The following is a 23279-nucleotide window of genomic DNA, read 5'->3' as shown; positions in this document are numbered from 1 at the left end:
TCTGCAGTCTCCTGGAAAGACTGCGTTTTGGATATGTTTTTATCTAGAGTTTGTTGAAAATATAAAGATTTACTATACAGGATTCCAGAATATATAACCTAAGTTAAATGTTCTGATAACTCTTTTATGTATCAAAGAACTTAAAGATCAGAATGACTCATTGCTTGAGTTAGGCAGCAGAAGTCTACAAAATCTTCTTTGCCTCTTAGAGATTCCATCCAGTAAACTGAAGCTTGGTAACTCACGAGCTAACAGCACTGTACTTTGTTGTTTTTCCTGACTGTTTTCTCCCTAATTCTGTTACCATTGATGGTTTTTTTTTTTTTAATCTACTAATGATTTATGTACAGCATATGATAGTAATTTGATAAGATAGTAATTTCAGTCTTAGAACTGGGAAACTGAAAACTGGAGGAAGAGTTTGTGCTCCATCAATTGTTTTTTCAAGCTCTTAAAATGTATTTGTACTGCATTTACAACTTCTTGCACTGATACTGCAACTTTCTAGCCATCCTGTCTCCAGACCATAAATTATCTCTCAGGGAAAAGAAGTGTTTCACATTGCACTTTCTTCTCCATCTATGTTGTCAAACAATTAGGAGAAACAGACCCTTGTTCATGATCTTCTTCATGAGCAAAAAGAGGACCTCCAGCATGATATGTTAAGACTTGCCTTTTATGAATACTTTAAAATTTCTGAAATGTCTTGTTCAGTGAAGTCCTGCTAGATAGTGACTGGAGTATTCCAATCCTGTGCTATTGCACATAGAGTTATTACAGATGACTTCAGCTATGCTTGTAGTGCTCTCTTTTGTTCTGTTCAGACTGTTTGCAAACCAGGTGACTATTCAGTAAATAAAAGCATTCTTTTTACTTATAGGGTGAAGCATGATGGTTGCTTTGCTCTTCTAGAGTTACTGAAAAGTATTTCACTAGTCCTGGGCTTTATCTGTACTGTAATTTCCTATCCTGATCCAGAAAAGAGAACACACTATCTAGTCAGATTCTATTCTGAATATAAACTGACAATGTTTCTTAACTTTTATCAGGACTAAATATCTCCTTTCTCTGCACTCTCTCCTCTTTGGAGCACAAACCTTCAGCCTTCACTCCTAGTCCTTGTGCACTGCATCTTCCTTACTGTCTTCAGATGCAGAAGAGAAAAATCATCATGATCTATGTATCCACTTTTTCATATGCTCTAACATTTCTTCCATAATAAATACTAGCTTGCAGTTCTTATGTTGGGAAGAAGTCATTTCATTCAAAAGCAGGGAAAGACTTATGCGTCTAGAAGAGCTAAAATCATTTTCTCTTTGTTTTCTACATATTTGTTGTGCAATGTAAAGAGAGTTCCCAGTGTTTCCTGGTATGGTTATCCATATACGCTCTCCTGCAGGCTATAAATTTTGCTTCTTAGCAGCTTGACACAGAGGGGTTAGTCCTCTGAGGCCTGGATTTAGGGCAAAAAATAATCTCCCTTGTCAGTTTGGTTCATGAGCTTATTCATCATGAAAGCAAAGCTCAGCAACCTTAGATACTCTAGTTACTCCCTCTCTTACAGTATTTGAGTCTTTTCTCCAGAAACAACAACAAAATAGAACAAACTAGCAAGAAAACCCCATACATACAACTTTCTAGCAAATCCATTTAATAATCAAAAGCTCATCAGCAATCATGTCTCTGACACCTGTGCTCCTTTGTAACAGCACAGCTGAAAAAGTATGGGTGGAATGCAATACAATATACAATAATCTCAGCCTAGGGATTTCACTGTAAGATGAGTTTTTGAAGAACCCTATTACTCAAAGATTTTCAGTCTGAAAACTCTGGCAGCTGTTGATTACTGTATAAATGTTAAATGTTACAGTGAATGAAATAGGCTTCATGAATTTCAGCCAGCATCACAGATATTGTTGCCATCTTACATGCAGTTCAAGCTGTAGCTTAAAAAATTCTGGACTTTTACCATGACTGTTACTCAGATGTTCAACACTCTCCATGCTTTCTCTGCTTTCCTTTTTAACTGCTGTAGCTATTAGTAAACTCTCCTTCCAGTCTAGTTCTTGGGAAATTCACATGTATTCTGCAGTGAATCGTGTATCTTTTTCAGATCTTACAATATAAGAGGGAGGACTAGAAAAGTCTCTGTATCATCAAAGAGGACAGAGGTTGTCTTGCTTTCATGCTACAACAGAAAGTACCATGCAAGCCCAACTCGAAAGATATAAATGAAAGCAGACATAAAATCTTCCTGTTTAAAGCTGAAGACAGTTCTGTTTTTTTTTTTTTTTAAAGTCACTTGAAGACTTTCATATTGAAGAGTGAAAAAATTGTTTCTGTGTTTAAGAAAGAGAGAAAACAAAACAAACGTTGCAAAAGGTAATTTTTTTTTTTTTTCTGATCCTCCAAGTAATCAAGAAGAAATGTTAGAGGAAACTTTGCATAATTTATAGCGTTGTGCGTTCAGAAATATTGGTAGCTTAAGTCATATGATAGCAAAAAGATGATAGGATCTCTTGACTGTTTTTTTTTATTTTATTCTTCTTTCATAAAATTCAATTCTAGTATTATCTTCAGAAATTTTCTTGTTAGGTAGAGCCTCAAAGGTACAACAAATAATAATCAGAAGTAAGGCATGTCAGAAATGGGGCTCATTGCCTACTGGTTTTTTGCTACTCCTGAGCAAATTAATTTGATAATTCAAGCCATTACAGATACTTTTCTGTCATTTTATCTATGTTTGCATATATGTTCCACAACGAGCTGCTGAAAAGGAGAAGCAGAAATGTAACGAGCACAGGAAACTATAACTGGCAGTTTGGTGGTAATTAATATAGCTAGAGCTCTTATCTGAAGCTTACACAGCTTGTAAGATAAACGTAATTAAAAGCATACCTAACTGAGTCCATATTACACACAAGTTGAAGCACTGTGGGCTTAATAGTGTGTTTTTACTGTTTTATAGCCCCTAATGTGAAAGTACTCTGCAAAAAAGTGCTATTAAATTTAGCGTGTTCATACTTATAATTTTGAAAGGAGAACAATATGCCTTTCAAGCCTTTCTCACAAGTTATTCTCTCAGCTATGAGTGCAAGGCAATCTGATTAAAAATACAGATAGCACTAATATTTTATTTTCTTAGGAAGCTTTCCCTGGGAGGTGGGTGAAAATCCTGTGTTCTCAGGTCTGAATCTGATCAGACTAGCGCAACAACTTCATATAAGAAATTATGTTGTGTCTTGTAACCTAGAGTCTGACTTCAAGAGTGCCCTTACCTGACTGGAAGACCTGTAGTAGTAGCTTGTATTGGTGAGCACCATGTTCTCCAGTTAAAAGTAAATGCCTTATGTTCTGTAGTACTTACCTTGGTTTTCAGGGTTTTAGTGGTATATTCATGCTAGATTAACTGTTCTTATTCCTGAACTTCCATTGCTTTGTGGCTTCTTTTGTTTGTTTTGAGTTTACTAAAGCCAAATGCCTGAAATAAGGGCAAGACTGAAGATGTATCCTACATCTTACACAGTCATTTAATTTTTTCCTTCTCTTTAACAACTCCTAAAGGCCAAGACAAGAGTCTTAAAGTGATGTCTTGTAGTACAATAAATTCATACCAAAAACTACAAATCTTTGGAGAGTTGACAGTCACAAACAACTTCTTGCCACAAATCTAACGGAATAATTTATCTTACAAATACATATTGATGTCTATGAATAGAGTTTTCCAGAAATGACTGCCAGTTGAACGACTTTGACAGATGTCACCGTCAGTTGCTGGTCAGGTGAGGCTTCCATGTATTTTCTGATTAGTATGTTACCTTCAGCCTTGCAAAAATATGAATGTGCTAGTGCAAATGAAAGTTCTTGCCTTGGGTCTTGCAGGCATTTACTGTAAGTTGCTGTCATTACTTAGCAAAAGACTTTTAGTCTAGTGGGGTAGCTTGGGGAAAAAAGAGATGGCAACAGTAGCTCCTGTTCTGAATTGACCAGCAAGTGTTTTGATAGCCCTTCCACGTTTTATAATGCAGTTTTGAATCTTTCTCTTATCAGTAGATTTGAAATTAATGTGTCATGTTTTACTTATGAACTGTGAGCTGCTTAGGAAATAAAGATTTCAGGAAAAATGAATTGTTGCTCTATGAGAGTGCCATCCTGACAATATTAAAATTACAATATAGGAAATATGTTTTTTATTTTTTGTTGGTTGCTATTTTTTTTTTTCCATTGTATGGCTCTTAAAATATTGGCTGAAAGTTAATTTCTAGAAAATAAACTATAGCATCTGTAACCTTCTAGTGACACATAGAGTTAAAGCAGGCTGAGTATGGTAAATAATCAGCAATACAGCTACAAAACAATGCAATTTTCACTTTTTTTTTTTTTTTAAAAAAAAAAAAGGTCTGTGATTTTTTCATCTTTATTGTACTTCCAAATGTCCACAGTGGTAGGGAGGGGGGGAGGAGGGTTTGGGAAAAAAAAAAAAAAAAAAAAAAAAAAAAAAAAGCAGCAATCCCATCAAACAATAATTTCAATTTTGCTCAAATCTCTGCATGCTATCAAGTTTTAACTCCATATTTAGGTAAAATTTCCTTGTCCAACAGTATGTGGCTGCATGTGATCTTGAGTTCTGTAAAGGTTTTGGTTGCTGCAGATTAGTTTTCACAGAGAATGACAGAAACTAGAAGAATTGCTGAATAATTGTCACGGGGAGTCTGTGCTCTCATGTAAAATTAGTTCCTGCTCTGTGCCACCAGTAGTTGAGTATAATGTCTTTCACAGTCGTGGAATCTCTCTTCACCAGTGACCCCTGAAAAAGAGACATTGTTTAGTGTTCACTAAAGAGAAACTTTTCTCTGGGAACAGGATCATGAAAGGTACCATTTCCTCCAAAGAATCCTGCAATGAAAGAAATTGCAGAGATGCTGTTCAGTCCCCTGTTGTGTTATACAGAACATTTGGAGTTGTTGTTCAAGATTAATACAGGGTGTATGAAGAGTGGCAGCCTGTAATGTACAGACAATCATCTGTGATTTAGACAAAATACTATGTGAGTCAAGGTTACTTAATTTGAGGTTTAATTTTCTTAGATATGTTTTAATGCAGATTTTTCAAGTGCTTGTGAATTGTACTTTGTGGTAGGTGTTCTTTAGCCTTAACGTGGCTCTTTTTGTTGGTTTTGCACCTGTGTACGTATAATACGCATGAAGTGATGAGTACCTTTCACTGCGTTTGAAGCAAAGTGACTTGTCTCTAAATAAATTTTGGAGATCTACAGGGTTCCTGGCTGGGGACTCTCAGAACTCTAAGCCAGCTGGGTATATGAAAGAGTTCTATAAATTCAGTTTATAAAGGAGAAGGTGAATGGGGATTGATTTTGATGCCCCTACCACTGTATGAATGAGAGGCATGAAATGAAACCACTGGTGTCCAGAACAAATGACAGAAGATAGTTTACATCTCATTAAGCTGCTGCACAGTGTTGCAGATAATAGAAAATTTACACGATCTCAAAGAGTGGCAGTTAAAATTCCTGGAACAGGAAAAAGAAACTTTTTTTTTTTTAAAGTAATATACTTTATTTATAGTAAGTATACTTTATTTAAGTATATATATTTTTTAAAAGTAATATACCTATGTACTTTATATACATCAGTTCTGTTCAAAGTGTCTTTGAGCTGCATCTTGCTTCTGTCTAGAAAAGTATTAGAGAATTATAGATACATAATTGCCTGCATCTTTCCAAAGGAACTTAGGTGTCATTGGTCACTGTAAGAGTCAAGACAGCAGGCTGGACAGAATTTCTCCACTCTAATAAGTTTTTTGGTTTTTTTTTTTTTTTTTTTTGTGTGTGTGTACAAACTGCATCTCTTTCAGAGATATTTGGAGATGCCCAACTGGAAAATGTAAAATAGTAAAAACACTTGGTGTACCTACGTCAGAATTCACCTCTGGAAAAAGCTTTTCTGAAAATGAAATGTTACTTTGAGGTCACAGCTTTCTTAAAAAGAGTTAACTGTTTTTTCCTTCTCAGTCATTTTTGGTTCAAACAGTTGTGGCATTGTTTTGTTTGGGGAATGGGGATAGGTGGTGGACAGGAAGTACTGCAAGATATTGTGTATGCTGGTAATAATTAAGTTAGGCTAGTAAAGGTAGGGATAAGATGTGAGTGACTGTTGAGTGGTATGAGTGATACAAGGATGCTGAAGTATTTCTCATTTAAATTCTGAAGGCGTTATTAGCTATGGAGGCAGTTTTGTGTTAATTTGCTCAGCTAGTTTCTCAAGGACAAATATATTGCATTAATTTTTTTAAAGAACTGCTTAAATTCTTCGAGATCCTGATTGAATTCTTCATGAACAGCTTATGTAATTCATAATTATCCTGTTGAATAACAATATATTTTATATTACCTTTAAATGAAAAACAATCCTAGTAGCGTCCGTTACATATGTGTAGCAAACACAAATTCATTTCAGAGAGTTTAAGAATTGACATAAAATATTTCTCAGCTGTGGGATTACATCTTCTTGACTATATCATGCACTTGATATTTTTTTCTGATCAAATATATTTCATTTAAATGATATAGTGCACTCGATTCTAACTTTGAGCACTGTCTTAAAAACTCATAAACCTTATATTTGTGGGCTATTCATTATGACTGAAAATAAATCTTTCTTTCTTAGTGTCTTTGTCATGTAAGAATGCTTACCTTCTCATAGAAATAAGAGGTGATTTTTTTGCGTGAGGTTGGAAAGCAGGACAAGATTACATAAGAGCTTGCATTTCAGATAAAAATTGCACTTTATGTGATACCACAGAAAAGAAACTTGGTAGTATGTGGTGTTGGTTTAAGTTCCTGTTCTGAGGTTACTTGCTGCAGGTTCCTGGTAGTCATCTGTAACTGTACTGCTTAAGCTTTTGCAGAGGCTGCTACAGTTTCCTTGCTTGTGATGAAGTTAATGGCTTTGTAAATGTTGCTAGATCACCTTTATACATCTGTGATGATATGAAGTTTAAAGAAATTTAATAATTCCTCTTTGAAAAGAAAAAAAATCTTAACGTAGTAAGTTCTGGGTGTCTGGGACAAAACTCATGGCTTTAGAAGCACTTTCACATATTATATACCTGTTTATCACTAGTCCCTCTTCTTTAGTGTTGCAAGATAAAACAGAGCACTAAGCTACACATATATTTGGGAGGAGGAGTTTCATTGCTTTTCTCTTCAGTGACAAAGTATAAATATTTCCAGAGGCACAGAACTGTGTATGACATTGTTTTCCCTGCTCCCTCAGTCACAATAAAGTCAGGGCTGAGGATGAGGGTCCTATTTTGCTGGAGGAAATCAACAAGTTTAGTGCTGTCCTCGCTTTCTGAATGCATGCATCTGTTCATTATCACTGTGGGGAAAAAAAAAAAAAAGTAATATCTTTTAAGAGTGCTGTTTGTCAGAATGGCATTACCTGCCTAGATTCCTTCTTTTTTCTATTCAAAATAAACAGTATTTTTTTAAGCCAAGAAAGAAAGTACTGTTGTAATGATAAAATAAACTTATGGTAGACCTAATCTTGTCCTTAAATCACATTTTCATTCCTATAGAATGAAAAAAACAGAGTTGCTTCTGAGCATGTGAAGATGGAGAAAGAACGTTTCCCTTCATTTCAATACAGGACTTGATGGAAAATCAGGGGTTGTATTTGCTAGAAATTAATCTTTTTTGCTGTCAGTTTTGCTCTGCCAAGTCCAAGGCATTTGAAGATCTATAGGTTTCTTTATGTAGCTTTCTGCCTAAAAAGAAAACACTAAGAATGACATTATCTCAGTGAGGATCATAGAAAGCTGTTATTTGTTATTATTAATTATTAGGTAAATGAAATTTTAATAGCAATAATATTGGAAAATTTTTCAAGCACAAAAGAAGCACTTTTCTAGCTAAGTATCAGATGTTAAGGGGGAAATAATATGTTTAAATTCATATTTATCAGTTATGTTATGAATTTACAAATACTGTGCAAGACGTTTTTTCTTTTTTTTTCCTCTCCTGCCCTTTAGGTAGCCTGTCTTGAACATTTCAATAACTGTCAGTTACTGAAACATAGGAGTATATGTTTCATTTATTCGGTGTTATGTATTCTGGTAGCGTATGTATGACTAAGCAGCATGATGTCTTTCATGTCCAAAATGCTTTCCAAAAAGCAATGAAACTATTTATGCCAGTGTTAAACATAAGCTGAAAACTTAACAGATATAATAAAGGCTTGTGTTGTTTGCTGGTGTTGCAGGATGATAAGTCTATGAGAATAACAAGCTTAAAAATTCTGACGTGCAAGCACAAGCAAGTAATTTCATAAAATATAAGTATACACTTGTTGTATTAGTGCCGTTTCTCACTTTCTGTAGATTCTTTGTGGACACCTCTTCAATGTTGGAAAACAATAATTGGGACACTGATGTATTCAGTGCTATTGTGCCTCTTGTATTAAAACCAAATGCCAAAAACAACAGCAAACAAAAATCAAACAACAACAAAACACAGAAAACAATTTTGAATAAGATATTCTATTTAAGATGTATTTGGACAAGCCAGGGGTAAGTCTGCCTGGGAAAATGAGATTTAAGTGTCTAGAAAACGAGATTAGCCTTTTCCATTTGATCTTTAGTGATATCACATTGAACTGAGATGTTTCAGAGCTGACAGCTCCTGGTGAAATCACTTTTTCTTCATTTTACTGAACTGGAGAGCAGAGGCCACAGGCCCTGCTGCCCTTTTATTGTCTCCTGGCTCTCTGGAGTCATTTTGCATGCAAGAACTGCTGCGTGCATTGAGAAGCTAAGGGCCTCACTAATAGTATGTGACACTGCAATAGCGTGCAATAGCTTTCTAGCCAGTCATACAGAAAGATTAGGTGGACTCATATCTCTGTGATTATGGATATGTTACTTCACACAGCTTTTTGTGTCTTTCAAGAATTCATAATGAATGCCATAATGTAGTTATAGTCCATGACCTAGAATAATTCTCTTACATACAGCAAAAAAAGATAAGTAACAATAATCTCTTCCTTCTTCTAATAAACATTAACATAAATAAGCCTCAATAGTGGATGTAAAAAGCAGGTTATGTACTTCTTATTGCATTAATTGTGTAATGACTGCGATCACATACATGGTATAGTGTAAAGGGAAAGTAGAACTTTATTGTTTGTCAGACCAACTAAATTCAGGAGAACAAAATGTCTTCAGCAGAATTATTGTCTGTTCATAATTTTATAACAAAATTACGAAAAGGTAGCCTGTAAAGTGTAGTGAAGCCTTGCATGTATAAATCTCTCACATGAAAGCTGTATCTCAGTTGGCTTTCTTTCTGTTCTGCTATTAATTCGGTTGAGTAGTTTGCATTTATTGCATAAGGAGCAGCATAGATAAACGTTGAATTTATTTCATCTACAAGTAGATGTGCTGTTTGCAGTAGGAACTTCCTTTCAAACCTTTCTAAAAATCATGAGATCTATTATACCTTTCATTCTTTGTGAGGCAGGGGCTTAGCTTAAATTAAAAAAAAAAAAAAGGGGGGGGGGGGGAGGGGAAGATGAACAAGAAATAAATCTAAAATGAAAGCATGAACTCAGTTGAGAAACATTCCTATTTGGTCAAACATATAATTCTGCTGCTTCTTGGTAGTTGAATTACCGATTTAGAGACTGATTTCATAATTAAATTTGTGTGACTTATGTTCTTGGACATCTTCTTAAATCATGGGGGCTCTCAAGGACAGGATACAGATTCTCAGTGTGAGGCTTTTCTTCAATGTTAGGTATCTCAAAGTTAGATGCATATTCTAAATTACATGCAAACACCTGCTATCACTTACTAATGTATTCTATTGCATGTCCTAAGACTAGTGTCGAAGAAAGGGAGAAAGAGTTCCCCTTTAGCAAGGGTCCATGGTTCTTCATGAGATACAGTGCGACACCAAATATTTGGCTGTAGTCTAGAACCTTAATTCTGAGATGACATCAGGGAGGTGGAATCCTGCTCCCTGTGCTTTATGGTATGTATATGGTATATAACCTGGTATGGTTAGTTTTGTTGAATATATGCCTGCACATGACTATTGCTGAGAACAGTTGTAATTCTCCTTTTGGATTTTATGTTCTTTGGACCCACATGAGTTAGTGAATGCTGGCATGGTGTAAGAGGAGTATGGAATAAGGCAATGATGCCCTGAAGGCATCCTGTCATTTGCATGAGTTTTGGTATTTCTTTGTATTGTACGGTCCAACTGCTGAACTGAAGAAAAGTTCAAGCAAGCCAAACTTTTTTAATCCTTGCAGATATGTAAAAAAATTGTCTTCAATTATTACTTTTTAAACTATTTTGTAGTGAAAGAAAGCAGTTTAATGTGAAATGTCTATTTGACATTTGTTTCATCAGAATCAAATATTTTAGCTTTTCTGTGGGGTGAAAGGGTGATTGAGGAAAGAGTTTGCTTGTAAGGTCAAGTGTTCAAGCCAACCTGAAAGAATGAGTAGTGTCATAATTACTCCCGTTGCTGTGCAAATGTGAAGCTGATTGAAATGAGTCGTAATTATAAACTTCAATACTGTATACTTAGATTAAGCTTTTGAAAACTGTGAGCTACGTCGTAACTGTTCTTGAACTGAGAACAGGACAAACTCGAGAAATCTTCTCTTTCCTGTTGTCACTCAGAATTATTATTTAATGAGGCATCAACTACAGAGTTAAACTAAGCAAAATTTCACATCAGAAATACGACAAAACAAACCAACTACCACCTAAAGTAAACCACCTTAAGCTGTTGCACTGTAATGTCTTGTTCTGAGTGGGATTAGCAGAAGGCACACTTTTCCTCTGCATTTTTAAAGATCAAATAAATTTTTCAAGACCTTCCAAGAATATGAACAGACTCGCTGTTAATATCACTATATGAATACATCTCTTTCCCATTTGAACAAGAGAATTTTATTTTTTTTCTGATAGACAGTACTTGGGTAAAAGCAAGAAAAGGAAAAAAATCAGTTTTTAAAAATTGTACATGATTTGAAAGAAGCCTATTACAATTCAAAAGGATATAATTACAATTAAGAATTGCTCCTAATTCCCACTGTCTGCTTTTGAATATTTTAGTGTGAAAACTCTGGGCTACAGGTATTACACTATCAGGTGAACAACACTCAGATCTGTGGGAACAAGCATGCCTTCAAACTATTTCAACCTCTATATTATGTTACCATCTAGAATAATGAGGAACCAAAGATCTGCCAGAAAACACCAACTTTAATTACAAGACATCAGAGATTTACTAGGAGAAACCTAAGAGCAAGAGGTTTGTGGTATGGCCCACTGTGCGATCCCTTGTCGGCATAAAAACATGTTTAAAACTATAATGTAACCCAGATCTTTTCTCTGTCAGCTGCTTCCATAGTAGCCAGCAGCAGCACGTAGGAAGGGCCCAGGCACCCTGGCAGCCTCACTTCATTCATAACCCTATAGCTGAGGCAGCCCAGAACCCACCAGCACTGCATCCCCTGTCCATGCAGTGCTTCAGCCATGCTGTCCTGAGGGAACAGGAAATACGTGGATGTGTAAATAGGACTTTTCTCTGTCCTGCTTAGATGCAGCTACTTGCAGCTTGCTAAGTTATACAAATGAGTGAGAATACAACTATGACTAACCTGCTGGTGGGACTGTTAAGTAGGAAAAGCAAAACTGGGTTCCAAACTAATAAGGAAAAGCTGGCTATTTCTGATCACACAAAATTAAAAATAAATAAATTACTTAACATAATAGTTTGTGTTCTTGTCCAGATGTTTTGTATAGAAGGCTAGGTTCATCTTTGTTTTTTGTTTTGTTAGTGAATGTATCTTTTCTTCTTACCTCCTCTGAGTTGCTTGGTTGCCCTGGGAAGGTGCCATCACTGCACAGTGTCAAAGGAGCTGGGATTGGTTTTATTTTTGAATACATCTGGGCTTATATTCATTATAAATGGGGAAGATTAGATTGATTTGCACAGCTGGAACCTGCTACTGAAAGTGGTCTGTTGCTCTACCCTTTGCACTCCAGAGTTTTACCCTGGGATGGATTAGTTGAAGTCTCCCTGTGGAGTGCAACTGTAGGACTGTGATGGGATAGGAATTTTTGAAATAGATTAGGCCCAGCATGCTACCTGCTTTTTAAATCAGTAATAGCTGCTTAAATTCAAGTACAAAGAGATAAGCAAGCAGAAGGATGAGGGATATGCTGTACTGAAGGCTTCTTTTCTCAGGATGAGCTGGGTCCACGTTGCATGCATCAGCTGCCTAATCTAGCCTGAAGTACTCAGTGTCAACAGGAGACTGACTAAGGTAAAGATACGAGTAGGTCATGCTGAAAGGAAGGAACTGTTAAGAATTGGTTTCTATATCCCTCGCTAAATAAATTCATTAAGAATAAGGGGGAAAGTTAGCACAGCTTTCACTGTGTCACAGGAAAGAAATTTCCTGGCTAGACAGTGAAGGAAGGAATTGCTTGTGGCCTCTGATGCAATGTACATCTCAATACACCTTAGGTCTATAATTCTTTGTCACTGCATGTTTGGTGTCCTTATTTCTTCATTTATTTTAGTGGATTTTGGAAAATTAAATGCTTGGCAATTGATTTTTGAATTCTCACAGATGGCAGCTCTTTATCGTTCTGATTTTGTGCCCAGAATATATCCTTAGGAACAATAACACACTTTATTCAGCACAAAGCACAGCTTTTTAAAGAAACATGTTACATTTTTTATTAAGCAATTGTTTTAGCAGAGAAGAAAACCTCCATAGAAACCAATGTACAGGTGGTGTCAGTTCAACTATTTGTGACTTCCTCATCAAAAAATGGTGCATGTGTGTATTTCTTCTTAAGATTGAATGATAAAATCTGGTTTCAACTGTAATGACAATAGCACTCCTTATTCAATTCATTGTAGATGATAACAAGTATTTTATAGATGGGATTTCTGTGTACTTGCCTCCAACCTTATATGTTGGACTAACTACTGCTGCAATATTGATGTGTAAAAATAAGTGTTTTTGTTATGACTAAGTGTGCGTGGTCTGAACATGAGATGGAAAGACAAGAACAAATTCACTTTGTGGTTTGGACCTCAATCAATGAAGAATTGATTCAGTTTCCCTCAAAATATAAGAAATGCCATGCCCTGTTGGCTCAGACTAACTGTCTACACTATCTAGTTTTGTTTCCTGTAGTTGCAGTTGGCAATGTTGTTTAGGGAGAGCATGCAAGACTGTTTCTGCTGCCCACTTCCCTCATACTCTTCCAACGTCTGCATCCATTGAATTAGAGTTGCAACATTTTACTCCTTTATTTCTACCATTTTATTTTATTTACTCATTTACTCAGTACACATTTTTTTTTTTTATCCTGATCTGATTAGATTTGTAGATGTGTAGCAGCCGTGCTGTTAAGTGCTAATACAATTTGTTGACCCTAAATTTATATAGTGACATTACTTCAATTATACACAAATTAGTTTATGCAAAGCTATCAGTAAAGAGGTTACAGTCGGTCATTTTACTGCTACAGCCAGAGATTCTAACTTGGAACAACATTACTACACGGAGAGATTAACTAGTTTACAGGAAGCTAATATTCTCTGCGTGCCTGTTCATGTGTATAAGGACTCACACAATAGAAGGTAAAATATAGCAAAGAGAAACACTTCATTCAGCTGTCTTACATTAAAATCCGTGTGAGAGCTCTCTCTATTCCAAATTTTTTTCAACATTAAAGATACATAATTTGGTTTAGGGAATTCAAGCACTTCCCTTAAGATACTGCCTTGCGCTGCCCATTTTTTGCATCATATCAGCCTCTTCCTATGACAAAATTTGCCAGGGTTTTATGCTCTTGCAGTTATCCAGAAGCATAAAGGAATTCTAATGTGAAATGCCAATCATATTAATTTTAAATGTTTAGAAAGAGGATCCCTGAGGACAAAGAAATCCCAATAATCCTATAATCCTGGATATCAACCAGTGTCAAAGGCTGAGGATGAAGGATTCCTGTTTCGTCAGTTAATTTTCAAGAGAGATGAACACGTATATCAAAAGGAAGAGAGAAATTTCCAAATAACAACAAAAAGTTCTGGAAATAATAAAATCCAGAAGCACAAAAACACTTGGCCAACTGCCACAGAAAATGGCTTTGCAGATGTGACATCTCTCGTTGATTTTAAAGCTATTCATCTTGTCAGTATTTTTAGGTTAAAGCTACGTTGAAGAGTTCCTAGCTGGAAGTTTTGTAAAGAACAGTTTCCTATGGTTTATGGTATATGGTAAGAATGCCAGATTAAAGTCATGAAAAGATCTCAGTTTCTTTTGGTGATCTTCAGGCCCCTTCTCTTTTAAATCCTTTTCTAGGTTCATATAAGGAAATACCAACTGAATGCTTGCACAAAACCAAGCTGTCTTTCCATTGGCTGGTTAGGAATTAGGAAAGTTATTTTGAAGGACATTGCTGAAACTGTAGAACTTCTAAACATTTCCAGTCAATCCGATATGTTTTGTACAAAGAAGAAGATTTGAGGAGAGAAGTGGACTACAGCATGGAATCCACTGCATTGTTCTTTCTCAGTAGCCAAATGTTCTCTTCTATAGGCTGGTTATACAAAATTGATAAGAAAAAAACACAGGATTTAAAGGTTCATTTGGCACAAAGTTCATTAGTGATCACTGTTCTGGTAGTTTGATACTGAACCTGAAATTCTTTCTTCTACATATATATATCAGGCTTATTAGCAGTATTTTTACAATGGACTTTGATATTTAAGATATTGATCAATAAACAATTTTTCCTTCCATGCTTTTAAGTATTGGAGGAAGAAAGGGAGAGTCAGTGCTACAAGGGAGTTTAGGACTAAGTGTACAAAAATACTTAATTCCTTGGAATGGCTATAGAATTGCAATTCCTGAGTCTTTTGAGATGCTGCATTTGGGGAAAAAACTATTCTATATTTGATATTTACACTAAAATTATATTTTACTGGCACTCACCAGTAAAGATATGTGCACTGAAATAAAAGCAAACCAAAACGTCTGTCATTTTAACTCTTGGATACTGTCTGTTTAAGAGGAGAGTGCAAGAGATTGATTTGAATCAAACACAAATATTTAAATGACATCCTGAAAGGAAAACGTTTAACAGATTATTATTCAGTCCTGAGACATCTTAAATAAGCAGACTCCACAGTACACAAATAAACCAAATTACAAGAGCATGCTACTGATTTTTATTGCTGCTGTTGATGCTTTCCTGTTCCCGGTGCTCAGCTCATGTTTCTTCTAGTGGTTCCTCTCTTACTTCTTACGTTGCTGTGAAGTGGAGATAGAAAGAAAGCAGGTATTGACATATATCCACTGAATACATCATGTATGTCTCAGTGCTGTAGAGGAACATGCTTCACAGATTGACTTTATGTTAGCTTCATCCTCAGAATGAAGTATGTGTATACTTTAATGCAACTTTAAAACAAGTCCAGGAAAATTAATCAGAAGAAATTTTACATCTGACATCAAATACTTCATTTCTTTTCCAATAGTATCTATTATTGCTGTTAAAACATAACCATTCAAGGCCTGGAATTGTACTTCTACACCATTAGGGACATCTCTTTAGTTTTTCGTGTTTATAGGGTTGATTCACTGCCAGGAGTATGAAGTGCTGCTTAGAACTCGTTATCTACAAATTGTCCTGTAAGCCTTGCATGGATATTTTCATGTAAGGAAAAGATATTAAATCTCCATAATGCAGTGGCTTCTGCTTAATTTGAAGACAAGAGGAAGAATATTAATCACAAGGTGATGATGGGGAGGGAAAAAGATTCTAAACCAGAAAACTGTTAAATTTTCCCATCTTTAATGGGACTGAAAAAAATACAGTCTGAATTGATGGAAATCTTTAAAAGCAGTGGAATAGTCATTTGTAAACCTGAAGATGGTTGAAATCTATGATGCTTCTTATTTTAAAACCCTTATGCTTAGGCTGTGATTTGAGGCACTGTGATGCCTAATTTAAAGTGTCATCACCAGACACTCATAACTAGATTTACAGTGTAATTGGTGGAAATGCTCTCTCATGTAGAAGTATTTAATGCTATTTAGGATTTCTATGAATCAAGGGGAAAAGGGAGAGAGTGTTAGTGAGGTGGAAAGTAGACAGTGAAGCCAGCTGATGCTGTGAAAGTACAGCATGAACAGTTTTGTTTTGGGATTTACTGTCAAAGAGATGCTCCTTGAATGACAGACTGTCTCTGAAATAAAACTGCCTGATTTTGTCATTTTCTACACCAATCTGTAATGCTTGAACTCAAGCCAGCAGTGCTGCATTTCTGTGTAAAGGGGCTTAGCATCCTGCAGCATGCTCTTTGGCTTTAATCTGTGCTTTGATCTGCAGCGCTGCAAGGGTCCATTGAAGAACAATAGGATTCATAATGTATTTATGCTATTTTATATCATCATAGCTGTTCTGCTTAACTTCTAGCCTGGTCCTCTTTTCATTGCTTCGCTGTGTTGTGAAGGTGTTTAAAAAATTGTCGGTGCTTCAATAACTTTGGAGTAACCATGAAAGCAGCTTTAAACATTCCCATTGCAAATAGACTGGTTACTTCTTCCTTGCGACAGAATAATCGCTGTGTGTAGCAGGAAGATGAAGTGCCATCTTGAAATTGATAAGGAGTAGCACAGACAGCACAGAAGGCGCCTACATGCCTGCTAGGGACCTCTGGTTGTGTAACCCCTGGGGCGCTGCTCCTGAGCGATCACAGAATGGGACTCGGAGGAGCAGGAGCAGTGTAATGTGAGCAGCCTGCCAGCAGCCAACCCGAGCAGCCAGGGCTCTGCCCACACAGCGCGTTCCCATACAGCATGGTACTAAACAATGTTTAAAGGCGATGCAGAATGATTTCAAAAGCTTTTCAAATGCTTACATGTTTCACTAACGCTGTCACGTCACTGCTAGTACAAGGAATGCTTCCGTTTGCTTAGCTGAGCCTTGTGCGGGCTGCTCTGTGTTACTTCATTAGCAATGTGCAATTTGTTGTGGTTTAACTTTTTTTCTTGTGAGCATTACTTTCACTCATAGTCTCAGTGGGGCAAAGCATCTGTGCTGTTTATTCTGGGCTCTGAACGGGATGGAACTTCTGCCAGCTCCAAGCTGTCAGAGATTAGGAGGAGGGTGCTTTTTGGGGTACTATGTCTTAATCTGACAAAATGTTCCATTGCTCTGCTGTCTCAGAGGGGCCACCACTGCTCAACAAGGAGCTGATTAGGGTTAAAGAAATCTTGCATCATTCCAAAGGGACTTCAGATAGCATTTTAACCAACTTCATCCGGCCATTTCACAGCCGATTTCCTAGCTGATTGACTGCAGCTCTCTGAGATCTTTGATTTTCCCCTCGAGGTCCCGGTCCCACTTCTTCGCTTGGGTATGGAAGAGCCGGGCTCCGCTTGACCGCCGGCGTCTCGCTCTGAACAGCCGGCGGCAGGCGGCAGCAGCAGGAGAGAGAAGGAGGAGGAGGAGGAAGGGTGGCTCCTCCCGCCGCTCGGAGCCGCAGGCAGAGGGCGCTTTCGCCATGCGCGGCCCCCGCGCCCGCCGCCGCGCAGCCCCAGGCGCCGCGCAGCCCCCGGCCGAGCGCTCCGCTCCGCGCCGCGCAGCCGCCGGGCCGGGCGGGCCCCGCGGGAGGGCGCCGGCTGCGAGCGGCCGCTGGGTCCCGCTTCCCTCCTTCCTCTCCCTCCTCCTCCTTCTGTCTGCGCTTTCCACCGCTCCCAAGCGAGCGCAGCCTCGGATGTCCGGTTTCCTGGTGGGTTTTTTACCTGGCAAAGTCCGGATAACTTCGGTGAGAATTTGCAAAGTGGCTGGGAAAGCTGGGAGCTCCCCTGCAGGCGTCTGGGAGCTGCTGCTGCCGCCGCATCTTCTCCATCCCGCGGATTTTACTGCCTTGGATATTGCGAGGGGAGGGAGGGGGGTGAGGACAGCGAAAGAAGAGGGGGGGGGGGGGAGAAAAGGAAAAGAAGGAGCCTCGGAATTGTGCCCGCATTCCTGCGGCTGCCCCGCGGCCCCGCTCCGCCCTGCCGTCTCCGCACAATGCACTTGCTGGAGATGCTCTCCCTGGGCTGCTGCCTCGCTGCTGGCGCCGTGCTCCTGGGACCCCGGCAGCTGCCCGTCGCCGCCGCCTACGAGTCCGGGCACGGCTACTATGAGGAGGAGCCCGGTGTCGGGGAGCCCAAGGTAAGCTGCTCCGGGCGTCCGGCTCCGCTCCTCCTTGGAAATGCTGCTGGGGAAATAGAGTTGGGATAGGAGACCTTAAGAGTGGGGATTTATTTAAGGGGAAAAAATAAAATAAAAATAATCTCGGGTTAAATGGTTGATGGGGAAAAGAAAATCCCCAGATTTCCCAAGAAATGCGGAGCACCTGACTGGCAGCTCCACTGCTGCCCCTTTGCCTGAGGTGCAGCCGTGCCTGCCCCCAACCGTGCCCGGCGGTCCCCACGTAGGGCAGAGGTGGGCCCGGGGTGCAGCGAGGTGTGAGGAGCCGGATAAAGGGCCGGAGAATGAAGTAATGAGGGGCATGGGGTGGGACGGTGACAACAGAAGCCTAGCCTTGCCGTTTGTTGAAAAGTCGCGTGGAGTTACTGACACTTTGGATGACATACTGCTGCATGACAGTTAGAGGAGATGTGACACCTTGGGCTGACAACGTGACACTTTGGGCTGAAATTTCTGTCCGAGCACACGGTTAAGGTTCTGCTCAAATCCTTATTTTGCAGCCACAGTTGCCCACGAGTCTGTGCTAACTTCTATTTGCATAGGAAGTTTTGTACCTTAGCACTGGAGTACCTTTCAGCAAGTGCTGTGGTTTTGCTGTTCCTGCTACATCTGATGCATAAAAACGATGCCCAGCATGTGGAGCATAAGCATGTGACATTGCTAGGTACACCTTTGATGTCTGAGCTCCATAGCAGCCCTTACCCTCGGCTCATTGTTTTGGAGATTTTCGACATGCTTTCTGGGGGCGATCATGGCCCAGCTCATTCATTATTCGCTTGGGAAGTGGAGTGTGCGGATTAAAAGCTAAGCTGATATTCTGATTGCTTTTTTTCTAGGTTAGCAGCGCTATTTTTTTCTCTGGTTGGAGAAATAAATTGAATGTACCAGTGCTATTTGTTTTACTGAACTGAAATAAGGGAGATTGTACTGAAGCTACGTGGGAAGTTGTGATAGCGTATGTTAGCTGTACGTCTGTTTCTGATATCCAGACTGCTACAGACCATAAACCGCTCTCAGAACTTGTGCATTTCAAGTACTGTTGTACACTGGAGAAGGTTACTGAGTCTCTCTCCAAATGTTTTAATTACAGTTGAATGCTTACATTGTAATGTTCTAAATGTTAGTGTGCTATCAGTGATCGTATTGCTTAAATGTTTATCCAGCACTCTTCAAAGCGAAGTGTTTAAAAATAGGAACACAGAATCAAGCCGGTGGTCCTCTTATCAAACTATTTATAAGAAAGGCAAAACTTACAAAAAGGTAAAAAAAAAAAAAAATGCTTCAACACTCTACAGTCCATGACTATCATCCAGTTATTTAGTGAGTGAAGCCCGTGTTTGAGTTGCCAATCCCCAGAAGAGCTTGTGCTAAAAAGGTGGAAAGCATGAAAGCTGCCATGGAGTGTATTTACAGGGCAGAGGCAGAACAGCTGATTGTGGACAAATTCTTCTAAATGATGCTGTGTGGGAATCTATGCATGCACTGTAGATGATCACTGTGTTTCTTGAAGGAAGCCCAGAGACTTTTGGAGCTGCTGCTGTAGGGCACCATGTAGAAGTGCAAGTGTTCCCTAGAAAGAAGGGGGCTGTGAGCAAGTTGAAGAAGGAAAGGTCAAGAGACAGGGCAAGGAGTATGACAGTGTGTGTTGAGCCATTGCATTAACAGGAAAATGTTTTTACGCCTGACTAATGGAGAGCAGTGAAGAATGAGAGACTGCATCCCAGAAGGCTTTGTCACATTGGAAGTCTTCAGCTGTGGGTTTGTTGCCTTTGCTGGAACTGTTTGAGGGAGTGAATATTATGCATATTTGTTCCTGCAATGAGAGAACATGGGATGGCTGTCTGAAGTGATTAGATAGGATTAAATAAGTAAACTGTAAGTAATTGTTTCAAGGAAAATGTGATTATATTGTCAGTAAAAAGTCAGTAGCTTGAACTTTCTGAACTTGAATGAAAAATGTATGATCTCTTGTGTTTGTGGCTGCTGTGGTTCCTGTTTTTACTTTCCATCCATAGTACTGCATAGGATCACAGAATCACTTAGGTTGGAAAGACCAGTAAGATCATCCAATCCAACCATCAACCCATGCCTGTGATTGCATGGTAGTACATAAGTGCAGGTCATACAGCATCTTGGGCCAACTCTTGGCACAACATCTTTATTCCTCTTTACTTCTATTTAAAGAAGTTCAGCTGTAGGAACATTTTTGTAGAGTATGGTTGATGCTAAGGATACTCCAACGTAAGAGGCAGAAACATCTAGGGAGGAAATAGAGTGTTGTGTTTTTATGCAGGTGTGTAAGTGTTACATGTTAATGTCCTGGAGATGTGCACCCTGGAAGTGTTACAGATAGATGTGAAGAACTTATTATTTATAGCTCTTGCAGGGGCATGCTGTGCTGCAACTGGGCACTGATAAGCATGTACAACAGTACCTTCCCCACCCTTCCCCCCGCCTTCTTTTTTCATCTCTCAGCCAAAGGCTAAAGTTCATTATTTGATGAGATGACAGGGCTCAGATTAATACTCCTGAGATGATCAGTCTGAGCGGTGGGACAGGAACGCATCATGACCATAAATCATTTCTCTTGGATTTCCTGCACATGTGGGATTTCCCCCAGCACACAGAAGCCTGCACAGCCAGCACCACTGCCTGGCACATGGACATGTCCTCAGTGCCTTGTGCTCATGTAAACTTTAGGAACTGAGAACATGCAACGAGTACTCACTATCTACCCAGGAAGTCAATATGTTCTCAATAATAATACCTTATTGTTTGCTGAAAGCTTCAAAAAGAGCTGGAGGGGCTACGTGGGCGTTCTGGGTATGAACTTAAATTATTGAAATGGAAGCTTGACATTGGCATGTACCTAGGCTGAATTAATGGGATTATGGTAACAATAGCAGGAATAGGTTATTATGGTAACAATAGTGGTAGCAGTAATGCGGTAACAATAGTGGGAAAGAAGACAGTGACACGGCTAGGAGGGCTGCAGTCACACCTTCTTTTGCTTTGCACTCAAGCCTTTGGGATTATGTGACCAAAGGCGATATTGATCAGCTGTTCCATGTGAGTTTGTAAATACAGAAGAATTCCTAGTTTTGCGTTAGAATGAGAATAGCAAATGGAAGTTTGAATGTATGAATGTTCTGAGGTTCATCCCTGAAAGTTGTGATTGAACCTCTCTGTGCAGACGGCAATCCAGAACAGCCTTTGTAATTTGCTTTTCTGAAATGAAAATAGGTGTGCTTATGTGATCTGTTTATCTTAGTGAGCTCTGTCTATCTTGGATGCTGTCTCGGCTGAGACATATCTTTATCACTATCATTTTATGGTAAACCTGACCAAATCATGAAATGCTGCTATTTGATGGCTAATGGAATTCAAATGTTGTTAGTGTGAGAGTGGAAGGAAAAGCAGTTTGATAGTTCCTCAGATTTCTTCCTTTCTTTCTATCCTGGTGGTGGAATCTCAAACCTACAGTACCTAAGGTCTCCTCTGAGTTTATGGAGCATGTGCCTCAATGCTGCATGTGCTGCTAAGAGATGAAGGCAAGCTTTACACTCTGCTGGAGCACTGCTACTTTTCATAAACCTCATGCCTGATGACCAAGCAGTGCAAAAACGAGGAGGCAGGGAGAATGTTATCTTTTTTCCCTTTTGTCTCCTGCGACTTTCCTTTTTAGAAATGTGGCCACTCTCTTTTCAAATGTTCATGCAAAGATGCTGTGTTTTTTAGAGACATGGTTTGTATCAAAATTAGCTAGGTGAAATTGAGTAATATAATCGAACTGATTGTGAAGACTGACAAAATCTTCTGCAAGTGAAACTGTTAAGCCTTTGCCTATCCTTCTGTGTGAGAAGAGTGCAATGCTAAGCTCTAAGAGCTTGTGGCACTTTTTCTAGTTCTTGGTGTAAGTATGTACATTCCTGGGTATCTTGAGTAAGCACGCTTATGTGTCTGTGATGGTTTTCACCAGATTGCTGCTGACAAATAAGTGCATTTTTGGAGGCTCTAAAAAGCTCTGGGTATTATTTTAAGTAACTGTAGTATTTGGAGGATTACAGAAACATCCCTTCAAAAATATTATTCTTAAGCTCATTTAGGTTCAATGTGTGTTAAGCTTTTACATGTTATTTCAGGGTGTGTGTACTCACTTATTTTAGAAAAAATAAACCCAGACTAGCTGGTTTTGCTGTTGTAGCTGAAGTGGAGGTAACAATCATCTCCCATAGATAGTCTGCATCCAGAATAGGTAGTCTGTCTAGAACCTCATGCTCAGCTGCTGCTTTTTTGAATGTGGTTAGTGATTCATTAAAACAAAATGCTCGGAACAAAGGAAATCCATATGAAGTCAGACTGGTATCAACTTTAATATCCTTGTTTAATATAAGAAATGTGCTACAGCTGTTTGTAGAATGAATTATAAGAAATGCCAAGTAAGGTTGTTATTTGAAAGATGCAGGCTCTTTCCAAGTTGTGTAAGAATTTAAGGTCTTCAATTTTGTTTGATGACTAGGATAGTTGTAATTGATTTCATTATTACAAGTGTTCAGTACCTGTTATTTGCTGCTGAGGGGGCTGGGGAGGATGATTTCCACCTTTAATTTTTTTTTTAATCTAAGTGATATATAGTACCAAATTCCCCTTCATGCATATACAAACAGCAATTACTGTCTTTTATGCAGATATATAAATTGCAGCAGATTTTTAACTTAAAACATTGATAGCTTAGATCCCAGGGTGTTGTTTGTTGAATTCTTATTATGTAGGAATTCATCAGCTTCTTTTCCTAATATGAAAGGTTTTGTGTTAATGTCACCAACAGGTTTTCTGGTGCCATGATACATAGATCACTCTGAAAGTAGTGCCTCCTATTTATTTCCATGTAAACTAGTATTTGATAGAGCAAACTTTCATATCAAAATGCTCTTCTGTAACATGGTCACCAC

General features: G+C 38.6%; 1 protein-coding gene across 1 annotated transcript in view; it reads left to right on the top strand.

Moving 5' to 3' along the window:
* Positions 1 to 17632: 17632 nt before the first annotated feature.
* VEGFC (vascular endothelial growth factor C) overlaps positions 17633 to 23279 on the top strand; it is a 64372-nt gene continuing 58725 nt past the window's right edge. Inside the window, 2 exon segments of the mRNA XM_048941962.1 lie at positions 17633 to 17936; positions 17939 to 18288. Coding sequence (XP_048797919.1) covers positions 17633 to 17936; positions 17939 to 18288 — 654 coding nt within the window.

Source organism: Lagopus muta, chromosome 4 (genome assembly GCF_023343835.1).
Source record: "Lagopus muta isolate bLagMut1 chromosome 4, bLagMut1 primary, whole genome shotgun sequence".
Lineage (NCBI taxonomy): Eukaryota > Metazoa > Chordata > Aves > Galliformes > Phasianidae > Lagopus > Lagopus muta.
Note: the sequence above shows the minus strand (reverse complement) of the source record. Positions and strands in the feature narration are given on the sequence as shown.